This window comes from Fringilla coelebs (genome assembly GCF_963513975.1).
Source record: "Fringilla coelebs genome assembly, chromosome: Z".
Lineage (NCBI taxonomy): Eukaryota > Metazoa > Chordata > Aves > Passeriformes > Fringillidae > Fringilla > Fringilla coelebs.
The window spans coordinates 20,142,986-20,167,900 of record NC_140031.1 but is presented as its reverse complement, the minus strand read 5'-3'; the positions used below and the strand labels follow the sequence as shown (position 1 = coordinate 20,167,900).

At 35.2% G+C, this 24,915-nt stretch overlaps 1 protein-coding gene across 4 annotated transcripts in view; it reads right to left on the bottom strand.

Annotated features, from left to right (window-relative positions):
- The window catches only part of IPO11 (importin 11), a 76,525-nt gene that overhangs the window by 47,405 nt on the left and 4,205 nt on the right, over nt 1–24,915 (bottom strand). For 3 of the 4 annotated variants that reach the window (XM_084224562.1, XM_084224563.1, XM_084224564.1), the window contains 15 exons: nt 21,927–22,011; nt 21,498–21,641; nt 19,768–19,868; nt 16,459–16,531; nt 13,024–13,227; nt 11,227–11,359; nt 10,177–10,235; nt 9,315–9,363; nt 8,051–8,121; nt 6,501–6,693; nt 5,555–5,707; nt 5,250–5,293; nt 4,278–4,368; nt 3,027–3,074; nt 2,264–2,369 (listed from right to left, as the gene is read on the bottom strand). In XM_084224562.1, the coding sequence (XP_084080688.1) occupies nt 2,264–2,369; nt 3,027–3,074; nt 4,278–4,368; nt 5,250–5,293; nt 5,555–5,707; nt 6,501–6,693; nt 8,051–8,121; nt 9,315–9,363; nt 10,177–10,235; nt 11,227–11,359; nt 13,024–13,227; nt 16,459–16,531; nt 19,768–19,868; nt 21,498–21,635 (1,463 nt within the window). In that variant the 5' untranslated portion in view covers nt 21,636–21,641; nt 21,927–22,011. The remainder of the gene's footprint in view (nt 1–2,263; nt 2,370–3,026; nt 3,075–4,277; nt 4,369–5,249; nt 5,294–5,554; nt 5,708–6,500; nt 6,694–8,050; nt 8,122–9,314; nt 9,364–10,176; nt 10,236–11,226; nt 11,360–13,023; nt 13,228–16,458; nt 16,532–19,767; nt 19,869–21,497; nt 21,642–21,926; nt 22,012–24,915) is intronic. The other variant, XM_084224565.1, reaches the window with a different exon arrangement.

The window sequence follows — 24,915 nt, the reverse complement described above, 5'->3', positions numbered from 1 at the left end:
CTAAGCCTGGTGTATGTAAAGCTCACATAGGAAAAGTGATCATATTCCAAAATAAGGCAACCTCTGCTGCATTAGTCAGAGGACAGTACCTTGAAGCAGTCTGAACCGCATCAGGTATTCAAGTCAAAAGTACTCTGCTTTCTCTCTCAGGAGGAAATGTTGCTATACAAATGAGTAATTGCAAAAAAAAAAAAAAAAAAAAAAAAAAGGTATTCAGTAACATACTTTCATGTTATGGAAAAGTTCCTCATTAATCAGTGCAAAACTAACCATCATGGCAAGTGATAAATTTGGCAGTGCACTATTTCTAAAAATCTTATAGAGCTTTTTTTTAAATTCCATATTTCTACTATTACTGTGGTCATGGTTAATGGGCTTACTATCAAGAGGTAAGGAAACATTCAGAGAAAACAAAACATTGCAAACTCCACACTCACTGCTGACAATATGTAGGTTTGTGTTTACAAACATCAACCAGTTCTGAACAAGCATACTGGTAGCCACAGAACATTCTGTAGGACAGCAGAGGATTCCCTCCAACCCACTCAATCTGAACTGCACAAGTATTCCCAAAGCTGCTGTTAAAGCAGCACTACATTCAAGCCACTAACACTGCCTTCCCTTATTGCCATGGTGGTCTCCTATGATGAAGGCAGTAAAAGCAGTTGAAGTAAACAGGGCTTCAAAATTCCAAGCAACTTCTACTGAAAGCTTTTGTCCCCACAGGAACTTCATCCTGGGATAGCACAAATGCCAACCAAATGGTTAAATCAGGTGTCTTCCTGACTGTAATACAACTCTATCAACAACACAAAATTTGTCAGTTTTACTTAGGCTATATGGGTGAATAGCATAAAAATGCCATAGACAGCATGGGCTTCTAAGTCCATGGCAGCTTTATTTAGAGACTGCTGCTGGAGGAGCACAACAGCAGATGAACAATCTTACACAAGATCTCCCATTTTTTCCTGCTCTTCTGACATTTAGCCTAATCATTAGAGTATCCGGCAACCCGAAAATAGTAAGTAAATCTTAGTAAAAAAAGTCTAATGAGAAGAATAAAGGCATTAGGAGACAGCAAGAAAACAACTGTGGCAATCATTCTTTGACACATAAGGTTGCACATCCAAAAATAAGTAATTAATTTTTTCAAAGTTTATTGTAGTGGAAAAAAGCATTTTAATATTTTAAGTTCCACTCTACAGGAAACTGAACTCTTTGTAAATAGAGCATTTAGAAATAAAAGAGCTGACTAAAAACCCATTATGGAAAATCATTTACCATTTATAGTAGCTCCTAAGGGTATAAGGAAACAAATTAGTTTACGTTTCACATAAAAATTGCCACTGGTAAGATGAATTGCAAATGTACAAGAAAAACATAGTAACAGTCTTCAAAGGACATTCGGGTCACTGCTGATGACTGTGTTAAGAAAAATAGGATATACAACTTGTCTGATAAGGATTAGCATGCACAATAGTGGTCACTGTCCTTCCCCTGGGGAGTGAGCTTGAGGGAAAGGAAGGAACAGCGTCTTCCAGACAGTTACAAAGAGCGACAGCTCAGTCTGTACTGAGATGCCAGAAACAATCTTTCAAAATACCCCATTATATCCACTGAACAATAGGAGGCACTTGTGTGAAGGCCATACAAATGAGGGTGACCTTGGTGAGAAGGAAACACCACAGCAGATGGACTGTATAAAATTCTTCATGCAGAAGAAGCTGCAAGCACCCACACTTTACAACACAACCCAAACCCTTATTTCCCCTCTTTATTGCAGCAAAATTAACTCAACAGAATTACAGAGGGCTGGTATTTGAACTTAAAGAGAAGAACAAACCACTATCTTGGCTAAACCACCATTTTACAGGGATGATTTCCACAGACTTCAGTTGAACTTTGTTGCCTAGAGGATTCCGGGATCTCTGGAGGCCTAAATACCTTTTTCTAAACAAGTAAAGGTGATTATCCTGAGAAGGTTTAGTCAACTCTAACATATTCAAGAAGACAGACAACGTACTTCTACAGAACCCTGAAGTATTCACCACATAGTAATTTAAATGTGAACTGTCTAGAACACTGTCACTTTTGTGGCTGCTATCAGTAATCTGTACGCATTTCATACCTCTCCTCCTTTACTGGATATGTTTCAAGGTTGAGTATTTTTCAGCTCAGCAATTATTAGGCATTATGTCTTTTCAGATTTGTATCAACAGTTTGCATTTAAATGATGAAGGCATAAAAAAATCAAAGTGTTTACCTGTCATGAGAAACCTGTAGTTCTGCTAATAGCTGATTTTTAAACCATTGATCAAAATCCACACTATCAAATAGTTCATAAGCAGCCAGTCCAACCGCATTATACACTGGGGAAAAATGATAGTTATGCTTATTTTGTTTATATGTTTACTTCAATGTTAACTTCTTAATATTAAATAATCAGATTAATTTAATATTCAAACCACATTTTCATAACCTGAACATAATAAAGAAAACAAAACTAAAGCATATCTTTCTTTAGAAAGTTTTATCAGATCATGGTGAAAGGAATTCGGGTGCAAATTATCAGTAAAAGAAAGACACTGCAGAAGAAAGGTTAGATTCTTAAAAATAGCTGGAAGCCAAAAGAACAATGAGGATCTTATTCTATCATCAAGGATGGTTCCATAAGAAACATTTATTTTCTTTTGCCATAGAATCTCCTCACTTGTAAAATGGACAGTATCTCTAGTTTCTTCAGAAAATACTGAAGGTTATTTACTTGGCACAGCAGAAAGAACAGGACAGTAAAGGAGATTGCTTGTTTCAGAAAAAAGCCAAAAAGCCAAAAAGCAGTGTATTTTTACATAAACATTTTCAAAAGTGAAGGCTAACATCAATGAAAGGAGAATTAGGATTTAAGTGCCACTTTCCAAATCACTTTTCCAAAATTAAAAAATTCTTACAAATTCCTCGTGCAATTTTTAAGAAAAAAAAATACACAAAAGTGGTTCTGTTCAAAGATAAAGTAAAACTTAATTTACCAGCATCTTTAATCAGTATAGCATTGGTATTTTCCATGTTGGCAGATCCTACAAGCCAAAGTTAAAACAAATAAAAAAGTGTCACTAAAACAAGGAATGCAAGCAACTTTGCACTTAAATGCTTTAAGAAAGGAAGACATGCATTAGGAACTGCTTTTACTGCTTTTATTCAATTTGCAAGTTCAGTCATTTCAGTTTTGATACTTTGTTCAGTGACTATATCAAAATCAAATTTCTGCTTTCACACCCTATTTCTGACTTACTTCTTTGGAGATGAACATTTTTAATACCAACACACACATAAGTCAGAAGCAAGTATTTTAAATGAAAATACTCAAAACCTGCAAATTGCAGACAACTGTCAACCACACAGTACTATGTCCAAAAGGGTCCTAGACCTAGTTCCCTGATTTTTTATATATGAGTGCCTAAAAGTGAGTATTTTCTGAAGCCATCCCAAAACCTATGAACACGAAGTACTTTATGAACAGATTTTGTGAACTCAGAAGCCACTCTCAGAAAATGAGTATTTATTTTATTTTAATAGAATGTAATGATCCTTTCTGATAAGCTGAAATACAAAAATACTGTTAACTCAACTAAGCTGTGTGAAACAAACTGAGCTGAACTGACAGGGGAAAAAAGCCACTCCCACTTATTATCTTTCCTGACCATTATAAAACTTAGTTTGGGGGCAAAGAATCATAAGGTAAAACAAAGAAAATATTAATCACTCCTCAACCTATGAATAATTCAGTCTTCATACGGAAAATTAAAGTCATCTAGGCTCCACAAAATGACAGCATAACTTAAACTTTTTCTTTTAAAATTTTTTCTCCCCTCAAGATTTTGGCAGAGACACAGCATGAACTGCCTTGCAACATTTGAAAAGAAGTTCCCAACTAAAAACAACCCAAAGAATTCATTAAGCTTGGGAGTGGATCACTGCTAAGAAAGCCTGAAACCTCATAAAATTAGAAATGCCACAACATTTGTCAATTATCTAGAACAGTTGCAATAAAAACCAAACACCCTTTGGGACTTCCTCCTCCTAGATAACACAATGCATTCTGTTATGGTAGGTTTAGAAATAATTTTAGAATATTAACATGTACTTTCAAAAATACAGAGATAATGCACTATATAAAATTAGATGTTACAAGGTCAAATTGTTTAATAGTTGACAAGAATATGTTATGAACGTAAACAATTCTACGTTTTATACTTCCCTTACTTTTTTCAATAGCTTACCTTGTAGACTGTGAACCATTTCTAAAAGAACTGGGGTAAGAGTCTGATTATATTCATGAAAAATATCAATAAAAAGGACTTCCATGCATGGCTGAAAAATTAAAAGATCTGGTTAGAATCTATCAAAATAAAGGCCAAGTAAAATACATTTTATGCTAAAATTTTAAGTGCTGAATACCTTGCACTGAAAGTCACAATTTAGAACACAATATATAGCAGCAAAATTAATACTGTAAGAAATACCACTTTCTTTCTACTATACTTTGTGCTTAACCCTGGCAAGAGTTTGATGGCTGCATCTATATCAACTAGTTCTGTAGCAGAACAATGAATCTGTGGAGTGAAACAGCTGGTGCTGCACCACCTGTGACCACACTGTAGGTATGTCACAGGTTGTGCTCAGTGGCTCTAGGCCAGGGACTTGGACTGAACACCATTTTACAACCCGAACATATTATGTGCACCACGCTGGGTTTTTCAGTTCTAAGACAAAAATAATCCAGCAAATAAATTTTGAGCTCTTTCTGCAAAGCAAACCACAGCAGTTGAAACTGGGAGATACACTATGACAGCATATTTCTGATCTGAACACTAAATTAACTAATAAAATAATTAATTAACTAATAAAGATGCATCTGGAACTTCCTTCACTCATCATGTCTACTGACAAAGTCATGTGTTTTCACTAGTTATCAGTTTAAAAAAGAGACAGCTTCTGCTGGCTTTAATCAGATGCTACATAATTCAAATGGTGAAGCAAATTCCTCTTCCCTCCCTCCTAAAATATGAATGGTATAGACTCGCATGTATTTCAGCAAGTTTGAATACTGAAAAAAGAACAAAGTTAAATTTTACTAAATCTGAAGAAACTAGAGGATTTTTTTTTTCCAAATATTATCTGTCTTGGTTACAGAACTATCGAGAATTGCATTCAGGAATGTTTAACGGGTTTCTTTCAAATGGAACACTTACTCTGAGACTGTACTTCCAAGAATCTCCTCCAGTCTCTTCTACAGCTATTATTCCACAAAAAAAAGAAAAAAGCATTATTTCAATTATGGTTCAAATAAAGTTTAGTGTTAGGTTGAGAGGGTATCATAGACTACCAAAAAATCTTTTATTACAAAAAGTATTTGTAGAAGGAATATTTGTCCAAGAAGACTGCAGGAAACAAAATGGCCAATATTGCAGTAGGCAATTTGTAGAGACAATGCGGATATGAAGCACTTATACAAATATCTAGTTATACTGCTACCAACTACACAGCATGTTCTTACTGAAGCTTTCTGGATCCTCTTCCCACATAGTCAATTCTTCCTTTGTCAGCAGGAAATAGTGAGTGACTAATCTCCTACATATTTCCATTAGTGTTGGGTATGTGAAAAAAGCTGTCTTTATCTTATGTGCTTCAAGAGTTTCAGGACTGCTGTCTGAAATAAAACATGAAGATTTCAGATTACAATTAAGTGGCTTAATGATCAAAGACTAGTCTCGTAAAATTAGAAATTCAATAAAAAAATCTTATCCTCTGAGCAAAACAGGAAAAACTTATTTTCATGGCAGACTTTAATTGACTTTCAGCTGGTAAAACAGGTTTTTAAGCAAATAATCAATTCTGACACACATCAGTATGTATATAAAACTTTTTTTCAAATTCATAGAGAATGCTAATTGTTATCTAGTCACTACCACTCCTAAAACTAATGTGAAAAGTTGAGGTATTTTTTTAATTCACACATACAGCAATGTATGAAGCTTCAAAATGAAACAGTCCCACAAAGCAAAACATACTAACTCCTTTATATTCAACTGCATCTCCAACCCACTGTGTTTCTGTATTTCATTGTACTGGTATTAGTTGATTACAGAAAACACACCATTTTATCAAACATATCTCATGGGAAAGATGCAACAAACTAGTTGATGAAAATAACCCAAACTCTATTCCTCTGTACTTTTTAAAATTCGTTCATTGGAAAATAGAGCAACCAAAAAAGAAAATATATTTGTGCTCCTTCTGCATTTAAAACTCCTTTGGAATGTCTTTATCTATATACATTAATACTTTAAAAGTTAAAATAACAATTCTCAATATAGAGGTAGAACCATACATATTTCAATTATTAAAACATTACTAAAGGAGTTTAACTGTTGAGAATAGCTAGCAAGACATAAAAAAATTCTCAAGACATAAAAAATTATTTTAGTGAATAGTGACAGTACCTTCAATATTTTTGGATGGTTTGTATGCATAATTTTTTACAATCATCTTAATGAGATTCATGCATTGTACAATAAACTGCTCAAATACAACTCCTTCACCAGCTTCTGTGAAAACATAGCTTACAGAGAACTCCAGTGATCTCTGAATCAAAGCAGTGAATGAGAAAGGATGTTGATCCAGGAAATCCAAAAGCTTAAAAAAAAAGGAATTAGAAACTTATAAATCAAAACACTTTTAGTGAAGTTTTATTAAATGCTTTAGTAAACTAGTTACCAAAAACAGGTGCTGATTTATATAAAACTATAGAAAACTGAACATGAACAGGAGATCAGTATCCATTGTTAATGAAACATTCTTTAATGGCAAAATTCTTGATTTTGGTCCAAAATTACTTTTTTTTTTTTAAGTCTGAGGAAGAATACCAATTTTTAAATGGACCAGCTAACTAGTAGTAAATAAAATATATCAGACATACTTAAAACAGTGAGTATTTCAGCAGATAATTCATCCCTGTTGGAATCAGTGTAAGCAAAAGAAGTGTGAGGGCTATATAACCCCCCCCAACATTACCAATGCAGTACAAACACCTTTGTACTGTTGCTTCCTCAACTTAGCTTTTCCAATTAGTGATCTAAAATACACTGGTGGATTCCTTTAATCTCCTTTAGTACTGCAAAAATGCCTAAACCTATATTCTTGCATGTGAATTTCTACAGGTGGTAGATTAATCAAATTTACTTTCTCTTCTGGTCTGTGAAAAAAGATCCACATTTGCAATCGAAGTATTATGACAAAGACCAAAAAGAATGTGTCAGAGCATTTTCAACTCAATTTTGGTGAAGCTGATAGGTGCTTTTTACTTGACAACTAGGCTGAATATTTAAAATACACCCATGGCCTCTAGATAGAACCTGAAAACAATGGGAACTCTGTAGGTTTTGTAACTTAAAAAAAAAAAAAAAAAGAACAAAACAAAAAAAAAAAGACTAAGTGTCTATGTGTCTATGTTAACATTAACTTCAATACAAGATGCATTTAACACTTGCACAGAATCATCTGACAAGTCCAAATGTATCAGACAATACAAGCCTCAGAGGACTAAAGAGTATGTTGTTAATTTTCTTTTGATTAATTAGTGTGGCCAGTAATTCCACAGAACTAACAAAGCCATAGAAACAGTGATCTAACTACCTATAAAAGGTATGATGAAAAGCCTATCTTTTCTTTATTCCTCAATACCAGTAGTACCATTGTTTACCCAATGCTTCCCAAACTCTTCTTTAAACAAATCCTAGCTATATAATTTACTTATGGAATGCACTTATTTTTGTCTGAGCTAAGAAAATGTACTCTTCACTGCTGCAACTTTAAACAGCATGAGTAAACAGACACCCTTTTCTTCAAAAATACATCTCATAATAAAGAAGTCTTAAGTTACAGTACCTTCCACTTCTTTGAGAGGGCTGATACAGAATCACTTTAAGGCACATAAGTGTCTGGATGGGGACTGCTCCTTCAGAAGTATAAACTGAAAGGAGACTTTACTTACCACTTTAGTGAACAGAATTATGGTCTTTTCTAGACGATCTCTGCATATGCTCTCTGCTCTTATACTTCTACCTGGTAAATCAAACATTTCACGACTATCACTTTTTAGACTTTTATTTTCTTTCCGGATAGCTACATTTTAAACAATTAACACTGGAGAAGAACTTATTTTTACTGTAGTTAAGAGATTAAGTTAAGCCTGAAAAAAGTTCTAGGGCAAAATAAATTCCAGATCAAATTCAAGGTAATGACTGGGAATAGAAACTGTTTCTCTCAACTGTACTGAAATTCACTGCACTTGATCAGGCTATAAAAATTGTGACATCATTACAGAAAATTCTATGATAAAAGGCAGTTAAAATAACACAAGCAAATGCTAGTGTAGACAAAATATAGTTATGCATTGAAAATATAAAGATGTCCTTTTAATAAAACTGTATACTATTATGTGCTTTTCTAGAAACTCCACCTTAAAGAATAATTTATTATGAACATTAGAAAACATTCTGAATTAGGAAAAAAAAAGACAAAAGTTTTATTAAAAGAAAGAAAAAACAGAAAGAGCCATATTGAAAGCATACAGGCAGAAACACAATTTAACAAAAGTAAATGAATTCTATACTGTAGTTGTACCTGCTTTTGCAAAACAAACTGATTAGAAATGTGGAAATGGCAAGGTTCAGCTCAGTTCTTGTCTTAGGACACAGAAACCATAAAGTCCTCATATTCTAGGGACTACAATAAACACCAAACTTCAGTACGGGATGGCCTTCAATTCCTTCTATTCAAACTCTGCACCTTTCTTGTCAAAAATGAAAGAAGAGCCAGAAGGAACCTGACTGTAGTATAATGAAAGTGGCAATTGGAGGCAGTTTCCATCTCTTCTAAAATTGAGGCTCAAAGCCCAAGTCAGCCCTCTTACCAAAGTACAGGCTCCTGAACCCAGGAACTTCACCCAAATATCAAAATTATATATAACTTATTTTTTAAAAATTCTTCCTATTCAGTTTAGACATCTATTCTTGTAAAAAATGTTGTTGAAATATGACAGCAAATACAATTTTGATGTGATTTTAGTCCATTGATACAAAAAGACACTTTTACTGAATTCTTCTTTAGTAGTTTCAGCAGCATTTAAAGAAATAGTGTCAACTTATACAAATACCTTGCACCTAAATGATTATTGATGATGCAATAGCCTGTATATTTTCATCCAGCTTCCAACATTTAACAACAAATACAAAGAAAAATACTCAGATACTTACTACACTCTAGAAACTGTTTTAGCCGTTCAAATACGGCATGTAGAAAACCCTGAAAAACAAACATGTCTTTAAAAGGTGAAGCTTATTCTACACTGTATTATGAGAACAATGTCAGACTAAAGTTAGTTCTTGTGTTACCAGCTCAGACATGACCTCATAATTTTGAACTGAACTCCTTAATGATTTTGAACAAACAATTTCTGCAAGAAATTAACAATTAGCTAGCAAGCAGACTGCACAGATGAACCAAACTGACCTTATCAGTACCTCTTAAAGGCATTGCAACTCTAGTAGAAGGAAGGATATGTAACTACAGACATGCCCTTTAAAATATGCTCATCTAGCTCTACCCTGTTCTCAACTTCCTAGTGTAGGCTGTAGGTCACAGGTACTCAATTTCTCCAGCAAACAGGCAGCACTGGAGGTTAAGGAAGGTCCTTGGGTTTCTTTGTCTGATCCTACCCTCTCCATGGGCTGCAGACCACAGGCTTTTATATAAATCAAAAAAATGTGATAGGACAAGCACGGCATCAAATTCATTACTTAACAAAATGGTTTTAACTGGGGGGAGGAGAGCACATGTAAGACATCTTTCAGTAAGCAACATGTGTGACCATCATGTGGCGTGTAAATTGGAAAGGATGTCTTTTTTTTAAAGAAGATGCCACTAGTGTCATAGATTTTAGAATCTACCTAGGATCTGAGAGCCCTTGGCTGACAGGAGGACAACTTTGAGAGGATGTTGTTTGATCTTCCTTCACATAATACAAATGCATGCCTTTCAATGATTTTCAGACATAGGTCTAGTAACGCCTGAAACCATCACAAAAGTTTTCTAATCTAGAACTAGAAACACACTTACCATCACTTCTGCATTCCAATGAGGTTCTACAAAGCCATGGACCGTTAGTTTCCGAAGCACTAGGAAAAAGAATTACTTGTATAGCTATTTATTAGCTCTTTTTTCAACAGATTTCAGAACACAATTACAATTGCACTTGCCATGCCATTCTTTCAACTCAATGCTTTAAAAAATACACATTATTTTAGGTTCTGGATGCCTCATCCATATCTAACATTTACCTTGTAGAAATTGCTTTAAAATTTATCTTGTGTCTTTTAAAATATCTATTTGTGTGAAATAACGAAGAGAACTTTTAAGAATTACTCCATCAGGAAGAATTCTGCCAAAACTCTTACGTATTCAACTCCTGAAAGATCCTGCAGTAGTAGGAAATGGGCCAAGTACCACCAGGTAGGGCACATAAGGCACTTGTAAATTCTCTCAGGTTTATCACTGCCTGTAACCCAGAAAAGCTGCACACTGCATCTTCTGAAACAACTCAGGACACGTATTATTTACATTGCAAGAACTGCATACAAAAATCTCAGTTGTTAAAAGCAGCAAAGTAGTCAGGATATGCATTTACTCCACTCATAAGCCTTAGAGCATCAACCTAAGACATAAACTAACTGTTAAGGCTAGCTTTTCAGTGAACACAGGGTGAACTAAATGGAATGAAACTTGTAGCTCAGCTTCCTCAGTTGAGTGCTGAAGACATGCAAGCCTAAATTACAACACATGTAAGAAAACATCCTGTTATGCTCCCCACCTTCCAGTCTCCTAGACATTGACTCCTTACAACATGCACAATGGAGTGCACAGTTTCTCACATACTGAGAAACAAAACCACTACTCTCTTCCTTCTGCATGAGCAATCGTCCTTCTGCCTTACTAACAGTACAGGTAAAACAAACCAAAAATACAGTTATTCCCACTGGGAATGGCTTTGTTAGAGAATGGGAACTATATACCAAAGAACTTCTACACATTCCTTGTGAAGAAAGTTAATTGATTCCTTACACTTAACATCCTTACACACCATTCCTTACACCATTCTAATATTATTACCTTTCAATGACAACAAGGTCCTTTCTAGTGAATTTGCAGCTGCAGCTTCATCCCCTGTACAAATCTGTTGTAGGAATGTATCTGTATGGTGATTCCACAAGGAACATGCAAAGCTATAAATACTTGATGTAAGCTGCAAAAGGAAGATAAGAATATTTTTTTCCTGAATTTTGCTATACCATAATAAATCCCCAAATTTTAAAGGCTGGTTTAGACTATTAAAATATTTAATCCAGCTTCTTCTATGTATCACAGACCACAATGTTTAATTTGCTTCTTTGTAATGAGGCATACTAACCTTAAGGCATTTTCCAGAAAAATAACTTGCCTTAATTTGAAGATGTTATGATAGACTCATTGGTGTCTCTGACTACTTGGGTCTATGATTCTCACCTTAAAGAAAACTACTTAGGGTTCCTTTCTTACCTGATTTTCAGTAAATGCAGCTGCTGGTGCATAATATGGTATGGCGCTTCAAAAAACTACCAGCTTTCCTCATCACCTCTTCTCCCACAAAGACAAGCCATCCATCTTACAGTTAAATTAATGTCTGACTCAGCTTACTCTGGGACACAGCAGTTACAGGTGCAATAGAATTGAACAATGCCTACACCAAAACTAACTTTACTTTGCCAATAGCTGCAAATACCGACTTTTTCCCTCATTTTTTTAATAACACAATGACAAATAGTTTCTAATCAGGTAGAACTGAACAAATCTCAAACTTAATTCGCATTACAGTTCACACACAGTGCTTAACTGGTAAAGATTTCTGAATTACAAACAGAAGATGAAGGTTTTCTCACTCAGTTATGGTAGCAATGGATGGTTTCATAATTACATAAATCTGCACTTAGTTTGCTACACCTTATACCAATGGAGTCAAAAGCACATGACATGTTTATATAGTTGCTTTGACTGAGTAAAGGTTAGTAGAAGTCCTATTTACAAGTCAGTCTTCAATGCCTCCTGATGGTTAAAATTTCATCTTATTGATTACACAGACAGAAACTTTTACATAGGTAAGTAGGTAAACATCCATGAATATCCATAAACAGTCTTCATTTTCAGTACTCACTCCTCCCTTTAAAATGAAAGAATAAACTAAAATTTCAAAAATTCCAGAGAAATAGGTTTGGAAAAAATGTTTAAGTCACTCAATTTTGTTAACCAGACTACATTGTTGCCCAACTCCAAATGGGTTTGGAGATGCATGGCCTGCAGCCAAAATTACATCTGTGCTCTCATCAGTGGATTTTTACAGTGGAGAATCAAAGCTGAATGACACAAGATTTGGCATTTACATTCATATCTTGCCTTTTAATTAACCTGAAGAAATGGCCTGTAAAAATCTCAAACACACTCCTACTGATGATAAAAACTAAAACATGGTAGTATAGAAGTCTAAACCCCAGTATTTCTTAAAGACTATACTGACTTAAAAATTCAGAACACTTCCAAAAAAACTCCACAAATTCCTAGAAAAGTAAGATCTTGTACATCATAAGGCTGATATTCAGACACTGTTCAATAAATGAAGCTCAGCATCTTTACACAAATTAAGATAATGTTCAAGCTGTATGTGAAATTAATAAAGATCTCAAACATCTCACCCAGAAACTGACTTCCAGTTATGCTACAGTACACAGATACCCACAACATAAGAGCACTTCTGTTCCAAGGGGAGATATCTAAGTCCACAGACATGCCATTAATGCCCTGCCAGCTAAACTCAGGAAGAAGCAAGCATGTACAATACTGTTTGCATGCCCTACAATACTGCATCATATTACTTACATCATAGAAAAGCTTCCTATCTGCAGCAAGCCGTTTGGATGCCAGGGTCTTTGTAACATGGTAAAACGTAAGCAGAGCCCTGTGTTGCTGAAGATCATCCTGCACCTTCACAGATTCTACAAGAGTGGGTATAAGTTCTGGCCATTGCCTTGGGCAGTCCACTCTGGCAACTTTAGCAATCAGTACAGAGATCTGAGTTGCTATCTGCAAAAAAAAAAAAAAAAAACAAAAAAAAAAAAAAAAAAAAACAAAACAAAAAAAAAAAAAACAACCAAAAAACCACAGACACCACTGAGTCAAAGGGCACTTAGGAAATGAATAATGACAAGATCAATAGCCAAATAAAACCTGAACCAAAAAAAACCTAGACTGGATTGACAGATTTTTGTGTACTTTTTCTCAAGCTGTTTTTAAGTCTGCTGTATGCAAATAAATGTGGAGAAAAAGTTTATGTTTGTAGCAAGTATTACATAAAATACTAAACTTAATACCTTGCTTAAATTTTACGTGAAGACTAGTAATAATTTCTATTTATTCTAGAAATCACATAAGCGAAGAAACAAATATCTGGGAACCACTTTTTACTTAGTGATCTTTTCTATCACTTTCTATGAACATACACAGCTGAATACATATTACCAATAATTCTGCTCTGACTTTTAGATAGAGCCATTGCTAGCCCCAGGAACACAGATGTGTAAGCCATCCCCATCCCAGTAACTGGAACTGAGACTCTCTCTTGCTCCACATCTTCAGAACTACAGGCCAGGAGCACCTACACTACTCATACCATCTGACTTTGGTTGCTAGGCCCAAATCCAACTGGCACCAGTCTTGCCAGCAGCTGGAACCTGGTCCTTGGAGCACACATGCATGATGAACAGAGTGAGATTACAAAGTAAGACAGGGAAGTGATGCAATCAGAACACAGGACAGGCAGTGGTCATCAGGGTTTGTTCAGACACAGGTACAGACCACCCATGGTTTACACATGACTGGCCTTTCTTACGCCCTCCTTCTGTCTTTTCCACACTTGGCTGCTGTGCAACTCCCTTCCCTAAACATTCCTTAGCATATTTTGTATGGTTTCTCAAAACCCTACCTCAAATATCCAAAAATTTCACATTCTTGTTTCCCCTGTTCTTATCCCATTCTAATTATTAGGCTACCAGAAGGAATCCAAGCAATTTACAGGCCTAAAAATAGAGCAATGCCCTTCTTCTTTACTGGTGCCTGAGCTGTTTCATCTGGAGTCTGACAATCCCACGAAGCTTTCCACACTATTTATTCCTACCATGCTGCTTAGTGAGAAGAATTGCTTCAGGAAAATGATGTTAATGTTCACAAGGAAGTCCTACTTATTACAGTATAACAGGGGGGGCAAATAAATTCTTCTCCCTGTGTGATACAAGAAGCAACCTCCCAGGAAGACCAAAAGTACTTTTATCTTGAGCACTGGCTTTTTAAATGGGGAGAAAGAAGAAGAATTTGCTGTCATACATTTGAAGAAGTACTTTGTTCCACTGCTCCCTCCATATGCTAAATATCTTCAGAGGGCATGGAAATTACACTTTTAGCAGATGGTATGTTCTCTTTTTCTCCAACACCTCCCCTGGAAGTCAAGTTGTATCATCACATCTCCATACTATGCCTATTTCTCACTTTTTTGTGTTGTTTTCCTTTCTACACAAGAGTCATAATTTTTTCTGCCTTCAGTGATGCAAACAGTATAGGCAGATAGCAACTGTGTTATGAACTGTCTGTGACTGGAAAAGTGCAGTTATCAGGAACACAGGATATCAAAACTCAGACATATCAAGCAGGCTGGGAACTAAACGAAATATTCCTTGGAAAGGACACCTCAGGATACCTACAAGACAGATCGGGGAGCAAGGGGAGAGAAAGAGATATGGACTCTGTAAACATATTTCCATATCACACATAATCCTTTGGGCAATTATTTAGACTGCTGCGATAAAAACAAATAAAAATCTCCACATCTTAAAAAATGACATACCAAAAAATGTCATAAGGACTTACAAACCAAAACATGAAGCCACTAGTCTTTAAAACGTCAGTTAAAAATGTTCCAATCTCAACTGCAATTATAGTTGGAGAACTGTTCATCAGCAGTGGCCTTCTTAACTACGAAAAATGCTATGCTATCACCTTAGCAGGCAAACTGATGAAATACTAATGAATGTATGGAAAAAAATATTGATAAAAAAATTTGGTTTGCAAACAATATAGTTAATATTAGCGTTTCATAGTTAATTTACCTATTCATATGTGCAAAAACCCATACAAACTTCAAAATTAAATATTTGATAAATTATATTCTACCTAGTAGAAGCATAACTGACACACCCTATGGTTCAGATTGACGTACTTAATAGTTCTTTTTAGTTAACATACAGAAACAAGTAATATTTGTCATATTGTTTACACTGAATCTATACTTGCAGAACAAATTTTAAAACACTTTACATGCTTTTTTCAAAATTGCATTTGCAATGAAAATTTTTAGCTCTAGTCAAAACTGTCATTTCACAATGGGCTTCTACAAATGCTCTAAATTCTAGAAGTTTCATTAATCCTGTCAAGAAATCCCAAGAATTTAAAACTGAACTGTCTGCAGAAGAGAAGTTTATTCACAATGCCTTTTCTTTTCAATCTTAACCTTATGCCTACCATTTCTGTATTTCCTTGACAAAGTTTTTTAAGAGCCAGCTCAAAATATTAGCAAATACTTCCTTGCAGAATCTTATACTTACATGATGAAGAAGTTATCAAAAGTAAGACTGAGTCATCTAGTATGGGCCCCTAACATTAGTTCTGTACTCAATATAATAATAAATTCTTATTCTAATCAAAATCACAGCTTACAATTAGTCACTTTATCTAAGAAAAGACACTATCACAGTGAAGCTTTATTAAACTTATTTAAATTCACTAAAATGCTGTAACTAGACATGTGACAGCAATACTGCTTAGGTGGGTTTATACAGCAGCAATCTCAATAGCTCACTCCTGCTCTGCCTCTGCCACACTTCCTTGCATGGCCACAGTGGGAGTCAGGTAGGAGAACAGACACAGCTGAAAAAAACAAAAATCACTTAAGGGAAGGTTATTTTTCAGCTACATCCATTCCCTGAACCATTTCACTAAATGGTTGCATAAACAGCAAGGGACAACAAACTGCCACTGCAACACCAAAAGAAACAAACCACAGAGACAAAATGTTGTTTCCAACCAAAGCGGTTCTATTTAATGAGTTATGATCTATGGTATAAGATCTCACTTCAAGACCTGTCTGCAAAGCACTATGTAAACTGCAACTTTATTATTATAATTTAAGTACTTTGTAAAGAAAGAAATCAAGAGATCTATCAATAAAAGCATTTCTTGGAAGAGCAATAAACAATCACCACTAACCTGATTCACTGGCTCATTAAAGTTGGTGATAAGTCCAGCACGCAATGTAGTTTTTTCTTCTTCAGAAAGAGCACTGCCAGGATATATTTATTAAAATATTATTTCTTTTCAATTAAAAAACTACTATCAATTCATTTGTAACTATAAAAAAACTACCAAAACTAACAAAAGAACATCCTTTGTTCTTCCACTATCTCAAGTATCCTTAAAAAGAGAGGAAACAGTGAAAAAAACACATATAGATTGCAAATCTATATTAAAATACATATAGATTGCAAAATACCTCACTTTCAGAGACAATAGAAAGCACCTAAAACCTGATTTGTAAAGAAAAATGTACCCCATTTTACTATATTACTGCATCTATTTTGTTTCTGGGCTCACAAGACCCTCTGGCTTTAAACACTTTTCTATAATTATAATTATATTAAACTTATCATATGCACAGTCTAAGAGCAGCAAGAATTCAGTTCATTACTTACTGTAAATAAAAACGCTGTAACTAAGCTTTTGCCATTGCAGACAAAACAAAGGAAAGAAAATAAATAGATTCATGAGGATCAAGGCCTTAAAACACCAGCTTGTGATAAGCAAAACTGGAAAACAATAATGAAAAAAACGCTAAGAAATCCATATCGATGCAAGTGCCACTCAGCAGCACTGTGTGACCGAGTTCCTAAGGGCTTGCCGGGCCGCGGGTGGAGGAATTCAGGGTTTGAACAACACGAGAGTGACATCTGGCGGAGAACAGGGACACCCGGAAGGACACGCAGACCAGCATCACTGCCCTCAGCCTCCCCTAACGCCTTGCAAGAAAGCCAATTCCATAATTCCATCTATAAAAGTTACAGGCAGGCGAGAAGTTAGGAAGAATGTGCCTCACTCAGCCTGTTATTTCCTTCAGCATTGAATTATATGCGCCTAAAAATTAAAACAACTTCATCTACGCATGAACTTGTAAGTACTATCTACTATGCTGCAGCCTTTCACAATTTGCAAGTTCAACATTTCTTTGATCTTTATCTGTGTTTGTGGTATGGAGAAATATACATCCAAATACTTTAAAAATTATTTTGGAGATTTTTTTTAAAAAGCCTCATATTTCGCATTTGAATTTCTGGCTTATGAGAAGTCATCACACAAATGAAAACATACTTGAAAAGTATCGTGAAAGTACTGTACTGTGTTGCTAACACTGTACTCAAATAAGACAACAAAGTCCACAAGAGACAGGACAAAAAAGTAATTATCTGTAAAATCAAAAACATGTTCAACTCTTGAAATCAAGACAAACCATTACTGAAGAAAATAAAAACACATACAAAATCATCCTGTGAGACCAGCTTTTGAGGAGGCTGACAACAAATTTCATAAAAAGAACCCAAATTGTGCCTGAGAAGAGTCTATGACAACTCTAGGCTCTTTGCCACAGCTATATGAAAAGCTGCCTGAAAAAGGAGGGAGGAAGTTCATAGGCTCATCTTCTAAATCACTCTCACTAGAAAACGCAGTTTTAAGCCTGATCTGTACATCAAAACATTCTTTGATGTACTATGGATGGAGAGCAGACAGCTCCTGAAGTGAGACACAAGACAAAAGACAAGAATTTCGCAAAGACAACAAAAATGCAGCATCTACAATGAAGCCCTCAAAAAATCATGGTATTCAAAGTATGATTGGTCCGAAAATAATCAACTGAGAATTTAGTTTAAATCAGGATTTCTAAAAATTACCTCAACATATTCTAAGAGAAATGTGATCTGGTTGAGTGCTGAAAAAATGTCACATCTAACGTACTTTGAAAGAAGAGCAGTTGGACAAAGACTAAAAATTTAGTATGCATTACTCCATTGAATCCTTAAAAGCAGCCAACAATTTTTAAAATTTATTTTATCATTTAGTTGCATTAAATTAGTGGCAGAAAAGTTAGAAATGGGGAAAAATAGGGTTGCACTGGAAATTTAATATAGATTTAACTCATGGAATCTTTACTAGCCATAAAAATTTATTTTTAAATTACATTTAATTTAAAACCACAGGAAAATTACATTAAAATATTTCTATTTAATTTTTACCTCAAAGAGTAAAATTCTAGTCTTTAGTTCTGCAAGAAATAAACTATGTTTTTTTACAAGAAATGATTGTTAATATTTTTAATTTGTCAATTTGTTAATATTTTTAGTGGTTAAAAATATTAACAAATTAAAACAATGTTTAACTTCTTCCAATAGTTCTTGGGAAGTACCAGTCTTGTAAGCAGAATCCTCTTAACCAGAAATGCCAAAGATATATGGCATCTTTCTGAAAAAGATGGTATTTTCCTTTTACATAAAAAAGATTCCAAATGCTTGCAGATGTTTTGCAATTATATACTAATTCGCACATACAAATATTTGAGTGCTCTATGGCATAATGAAGGAGTACTACATTACTTAAAATGTGCTGTGGATACAGAATTTTAAAATTTTTCACTCCTTTCATAGATCTTTGGAAAGGCTTACAATGCAAGGCAAAATACATTGAACTATCTCAAACTAAGAACAATTAAAATCAGTTTGCATCATAACACTAACTTAGATTTGTGATCCAGAAAAACTGGACCTAGAATTCCATCTAATACCCTACATCTGACAGTGACAGTCACACCTATTACTAGCATTTAAGACTGAACACCTGCAAGCCTTTGAGTTCTGGAATTGAAACTCTTCATGAAATCAGACCTGTTTTTAAAGGAAAAATAAGCACTTCACACAAAAGACTGGGAAGTATATTACTGTACAGGTTGCATATTAAAATGGCACTTTTTCTAAATTTTAAGTAAATTACATGGTGCTCATGAAAAGTGCTTCTATTTCTCATCTTCTTTGGAGAACTTTATGCCATGCATTATCAGGACCCACATATCAAAACAATGAAAACTCCTGCCTCCTTCCCATGTACACATTCAATATGAATCAGCTTAAACAAAACGAAATGTCCCTCTCACTGTCCAAGAGACTACCTTTCAATTCTGTCAGTATCAATAAATCCAGGTGTTACTGTTGCAACACATACTGCATCCCTTCAAAACCTATTACCTATGAAACAGCCTTCTAACTCAGTTCTCAAAAGTAAATCATGAACAGAGTCATAAGAAGCAATATAAAGACAAAATGTTTTATCAGCAAGTCCTGAAGTTTGAAGCATGTTGTCGGTTTCACCATAAATTCTAAAGTAACTTCTACCAACTAAGGATCTGCTGTTTTTCCAGCCTGGCAACCATAACAAAGCCAATTTTAAGATGGTTAAGTGGAAGAACTCAAAACTTACTGCGGTGCGACACGTCTCCAGTAGCGATCAATTCCATTTTTAAAGTACAGCACAGCTAACCATCTTACATTCACATCCAGGCTATGATTTGTAAAGATATTCTGTTAAAAAAAAAAAGTTGAAAATTGCTCAAGATACCACAAGCAAGACAGAAATTGTATCAATGCAGGACACGGTATATGCAGAAATACACACACTACTGTGATATGGGTGCACATAAACAAAAAGCCCTAATAATTATTTGACAGGGAAGTGAAAACACTGTGCTAAACAAATTTTTAGAGATTAAAAAAATGTTTATCACTAGCACCAATTTTGACTTTATTATAAAAAGAACATATAAGGCAAATGTATTGCTAATCTTGACTGACAGAGAAGGAAATATAAGGGTAGTAATTACTATAATCAGACAATTTTTACATTCTTTATTGACATAGCTCTCAGAAGTTTGTGCCACTGCAGAATACAGGATAATTTCTTATTCTAGTCAGAATCCAGTCTTCAGGTTATTTATTCATTATGTTATTCATTCATATGCCAAGAACCATCCTGTCTACCAATACTGTTTGTAAAAAATGTGACCTGGTAGGTCAGCAATTCTCAAATTTGACTGTGCTTAGGAAATCAGGAAATTAGTTCCTACCAATAAGATGCTACATCTCTGTAGATACATACATATATATGTATCTATACATATATATACACTTTTATATATCTGTATGTAGATACAGACAAACACAGAGTTATTTTGTATGGTAATGGTGTAAAATTAACCAAGAGAAACTAAAATAAAGGTAGGCTATTGAGTCTCAAATTGGGTACTCCTCTGAACAGCAGCTTTCTTCCCATTTTCTATTGCATCGGATCCTTCTCACAGGGTGAGACATCATTACTCCCACCTTTAGAGAGCAAGCATATGTGAACTCAGTGTTCTCACTATACAGTACACTGCAAAAAGAGTGCACCACTTGTATTCATTGCTTTTTGAAGTCCAGTATGAACGGACCTGAAAAATGCAGGGTTCTGGTCAAAAGTATCTGCTACTTTTGAGCACCATGCCTGTAAACACAGGCATAAACAAACCTTTCAAACAACTCAGCAGTGTAGAAACCTGAGGCCTCATTTTCACTATTAATTCAAAACCTAACTTTGACTCAAAATCTACTTTTATGAATAGTAACATCTTTCTAGAGGTAATGACCAACCCAAAAAAAACCCCAACACACTCCAATCACTAGAAAGTAAACAGATTTACATGCCAACAATGATACAACTTCAAAACTAGCAATTGTAAAAAAATATCAGAAAAGTGGTAACCCACCAAAAATACCACACAACATGAAAATGATCCGTATGTAATATGCTCTCCTTCCCCAAAGCTCATTTAGGAAAACAGACTGAATCTCTAAAAGACTTGACCTTTCCCTAATGCAATTTAAGCATATTAAAATACAAGCAGCTAACTACAAACACCGCTTCTGTATCATAAAAATAACATTTCAAAATAAATGAAACATGGAAAACCCAAACTACTCATACTGAATATTCAGTATATCAACAGCCTACCACTGTTGTAGCTGTTGTAGAATCCTTCAGCATACGGATTCTACTGTCTGGACCATGACAACTCAGGGCTTCTCTCAGCCAGAGGTCATTGCTCAACCATGTTCTAGACCAGCACTCAAAATTATTCAGAGCTTACTTAGTAGCACTTTTCCACTGTATCTTACCAACAAGACTGAATAAAAACCTGGCTGTGTCTCCCACTGCTTCAGTTGCTCCTCAGCTGGCTTCAGCACTGCCGTATCTTGGCTAGTAGCTTGCGTCAAGACTTGCAAAACAACAGTGCTAGCACTGTTGAGATCCATGAAAATCTAAAAACATTTAAAAAGGAGAAAAAACACCTAATGAGAAAAAGATAGCAAATATAGACAGGTATTTTCCATTCTTATTATCCAAACACCCCACGCTCATTTTTCATTAGACTACACAGTGTAAAGATAGCATGACACCCACTCAAAGGCAGCTGAGGTACAGGGATAGAACTATTTGCTTTCAGAAATCTCTCAGCAGAAGGAACAAGCATTAAATCAATCATTACAAGCACATTTGCTAGATCTGAGGAACTGCAGGAAATATTTTGATTGTAAAACAGTTACCTCTCGTGTGAAGCACAGCAGCTAAGAACAAAACTGCAACTAGAGGTAATTACTCAGCTGTAAGCAGAGCAAACCATGGGGCTGTCTGAAAGAGGCAAAGGTGCAGATTATTAACATTTCTGCATTTTCTCTTCCTTCAAGAGAGAAAATGACAAATTTGTACAGTCACATTCTATAATTCAAATCCATCCAAACAATTCATATTAAATAAAAAAGAAAGCATTAAGTCTCACAATTAGTCTTACATGATACAGAATTTTCCTCAATATCTTTGGTTTCCTTCTTATTTAGCATACAAATGCTAATCAGCTGAACTATGAATGCATATTGCCCAATTTCCAGTGTATATACATCCTTTTGCACCCTTGTACTCTATGAAGGCAAAACAAAACACTCCTCTCCAGATGACAGAAATTACATTTATAATAACTACAGAAACAATGTTACAAGAAGAAGAAGACACATATATTAAATAAACTATGAAGTCTGTTTTCTGCTTATAAAAAAAGATAGCCTATGTTAACTTTTAATAACACATACACGGTTGAATGTTCATATACTTAGGTTTTCTAAATAAACAACAAAGAACAGCTTTTCTTTAAAGAGGAGATGGAAGGAGGTTCAGGCAGGGCATCAGGAGGAATTTCTTCATGGAAAAGACTGTTAAGCATCAGAATGGGCTTCCCAGAGAAGCTGTGGAGTTGCCACCCTGGAGGTGGTCAAGAAATTATAGGATGTGGCACTTAGTGCAGTGGCATAGCTGACAAAGTAGTGATCCATCAAAGGCTGGACTCAGTCTTGGAGGTCTTTTCCAGTATCATGACTGGAAATCACTTCTGTGATTGGCTTTTGTTTAATGGGGAAAAAAGGTTTATTTTTCACCTTCAGGAAAAAGATCAAGATTAAAATTGCTACAGTAATAGTATGAAGGTGGGAGACATGAAATTTATTCTGACACAGGTTTAAATATTTTGATTTTTTTAGAAAAATCACCTTAACAACAAAACTAGCCACAATACTGGAGAACTTCTATACCAGTAATAGCATTACACAATTGAAAAAAAAATACTATAACCCTGAAAAAAAAGTTCTTCATCTCCAAATCTCCAACCATCCTCTACAAAAGCTGACTAAAATTTGAAGGTCCTAACCTTAAAGAAAGTCTACATTTAAACCCATGAAACACAAAATCACATTTTTCCTTAGAGCAATAATTGAACAGGTGACTCCATGCCTGCTTTACACTTCTCATGTGAAGAACCTTCCAATCTTTCTGCTTTAACCAGTTGTGAACAAGGTAGCAGAAGGGGGGGAGTTACTAGAGGGGTGTCTTCTGTGACAAGCTGCAAGAAGCTTTCCACATGTCTGACAGAGGCCGTGTTTGATGGTTCCAAGACACACCTGCCACTGGCTGAACCCAACAGCAACAGTGGTAGCACCTCTAGGATAACATGTCTAAGAAGGGGGAGGAAAAATCTGAAGGCTTTGGCTTCCACTGGAAATTTATATACTCTTATCTAAAACGCTTCTCATTAGAAGACATACTTATTTAAGTTGGTAAAATGCAAGCACAAAAAGCAGGTGACTTTTTTTCAGTTTCCTATTTCAAAACAATTAGCTGGCAGTTCTAAAGATAACAAAGAACAACAAAAATCAAAGTAAAATATTTGCTTCTTTTTTAATAATGTTTCTCATTCTTGAAAAGGTTTGTACTTCAATGTAAAAACTGGAGCAGCTACTGTTTGAGCTACTGCTCGAAAAAAAACCTCAAGAAAAATCAAACTAAGCTTAGTGGGGCAGAACAAAAATTTATTTAGCCCAATGCTCTTTCTCTGTCAAAACCACAGCAGATACGCAGGTCAGGACATTTCTGCATAATGCTGGCCTGACATCCAGAAAACTCTGGTTCAAGTATTTTCTATGAAGAGGCAGGGAATTTAACAGCCCTCAAGATTTAGTCTTCAACGAAATTGCACAGTTGCTTTTTGATCCCATGTAAAGATCATTGGATGAGGCTGTCACAAGCCAAATAGCAAAACTGAATTAGAAAATGAATCTCCCTGAAGATGGGTCAACATTTAAATAATGCTTATAAATACTGTAAAATAGTTAATGAAGTGGTATATTCTGTACAATTGTAAAAAATTAACTGGAAAAACATCTAATAAATGTGTATCAAATACAAACGGCAGAGATGTAAAAAAGCTGTCTATTAATACTACTTTTGAAAAATTCCCCCAAACAGTTTCTGTTTTCTTCTAGTAAGTCACTAGTCTTACTTGTATTAATTTCTTTTTTTAAAAAAAACAGAAACTAAAAAGAAATAAAAAAAAATCAACAATATATTTTGAATCAATCCTTACTGCACAAAACTCAAATTTGCCATTTAAGCTAGCTGCAAATTAGTTAAGCTAAAACAAAGAGCTACAGTGACCAAAATAAATAGTATAACCCTCTGTTTCTCCCTGAACCCCTTAAATACCCAAAGATGGAAAGAGCAGGAAAAATGCAACTTTTGATTTGGATCACATTTTCCAAACATTTTCACACCACAATGCTGACAGGTAAATGTGCTAGGCATAGAAAAGCAGGCAGAACAGCAAGCAGCTTTTATTTCACTCTTAACAAAATGTGATGTAAACTCAGAACAGGCTTACAAATTGTGACGGAGCCAGAACTGCCCACCAAAAGGCAGGGGTGGAACACTGGGGGCACACACAACAAAAAAACCCAAACAAGCTAAAAAGTTAAGCCTTCTAAGCACACTGTTCCACAAACACCAGAGGACTATGGGAGCAAGGACAAATATGTGACTTCAAACAATGTCAAGCCATTCAGGCTCAGGTCCTAGCACGTAATTTCAACTCTGACAAAGTCCTTACCTTCCCTTCTCATTGACAGGATTTCTACGGGGAGCTTATTCTCAGCATGCTCCCTGTAAAGATAATTGACTCAGGGAGGGCACCAGCTCCTATCTTAGTGGGATCTG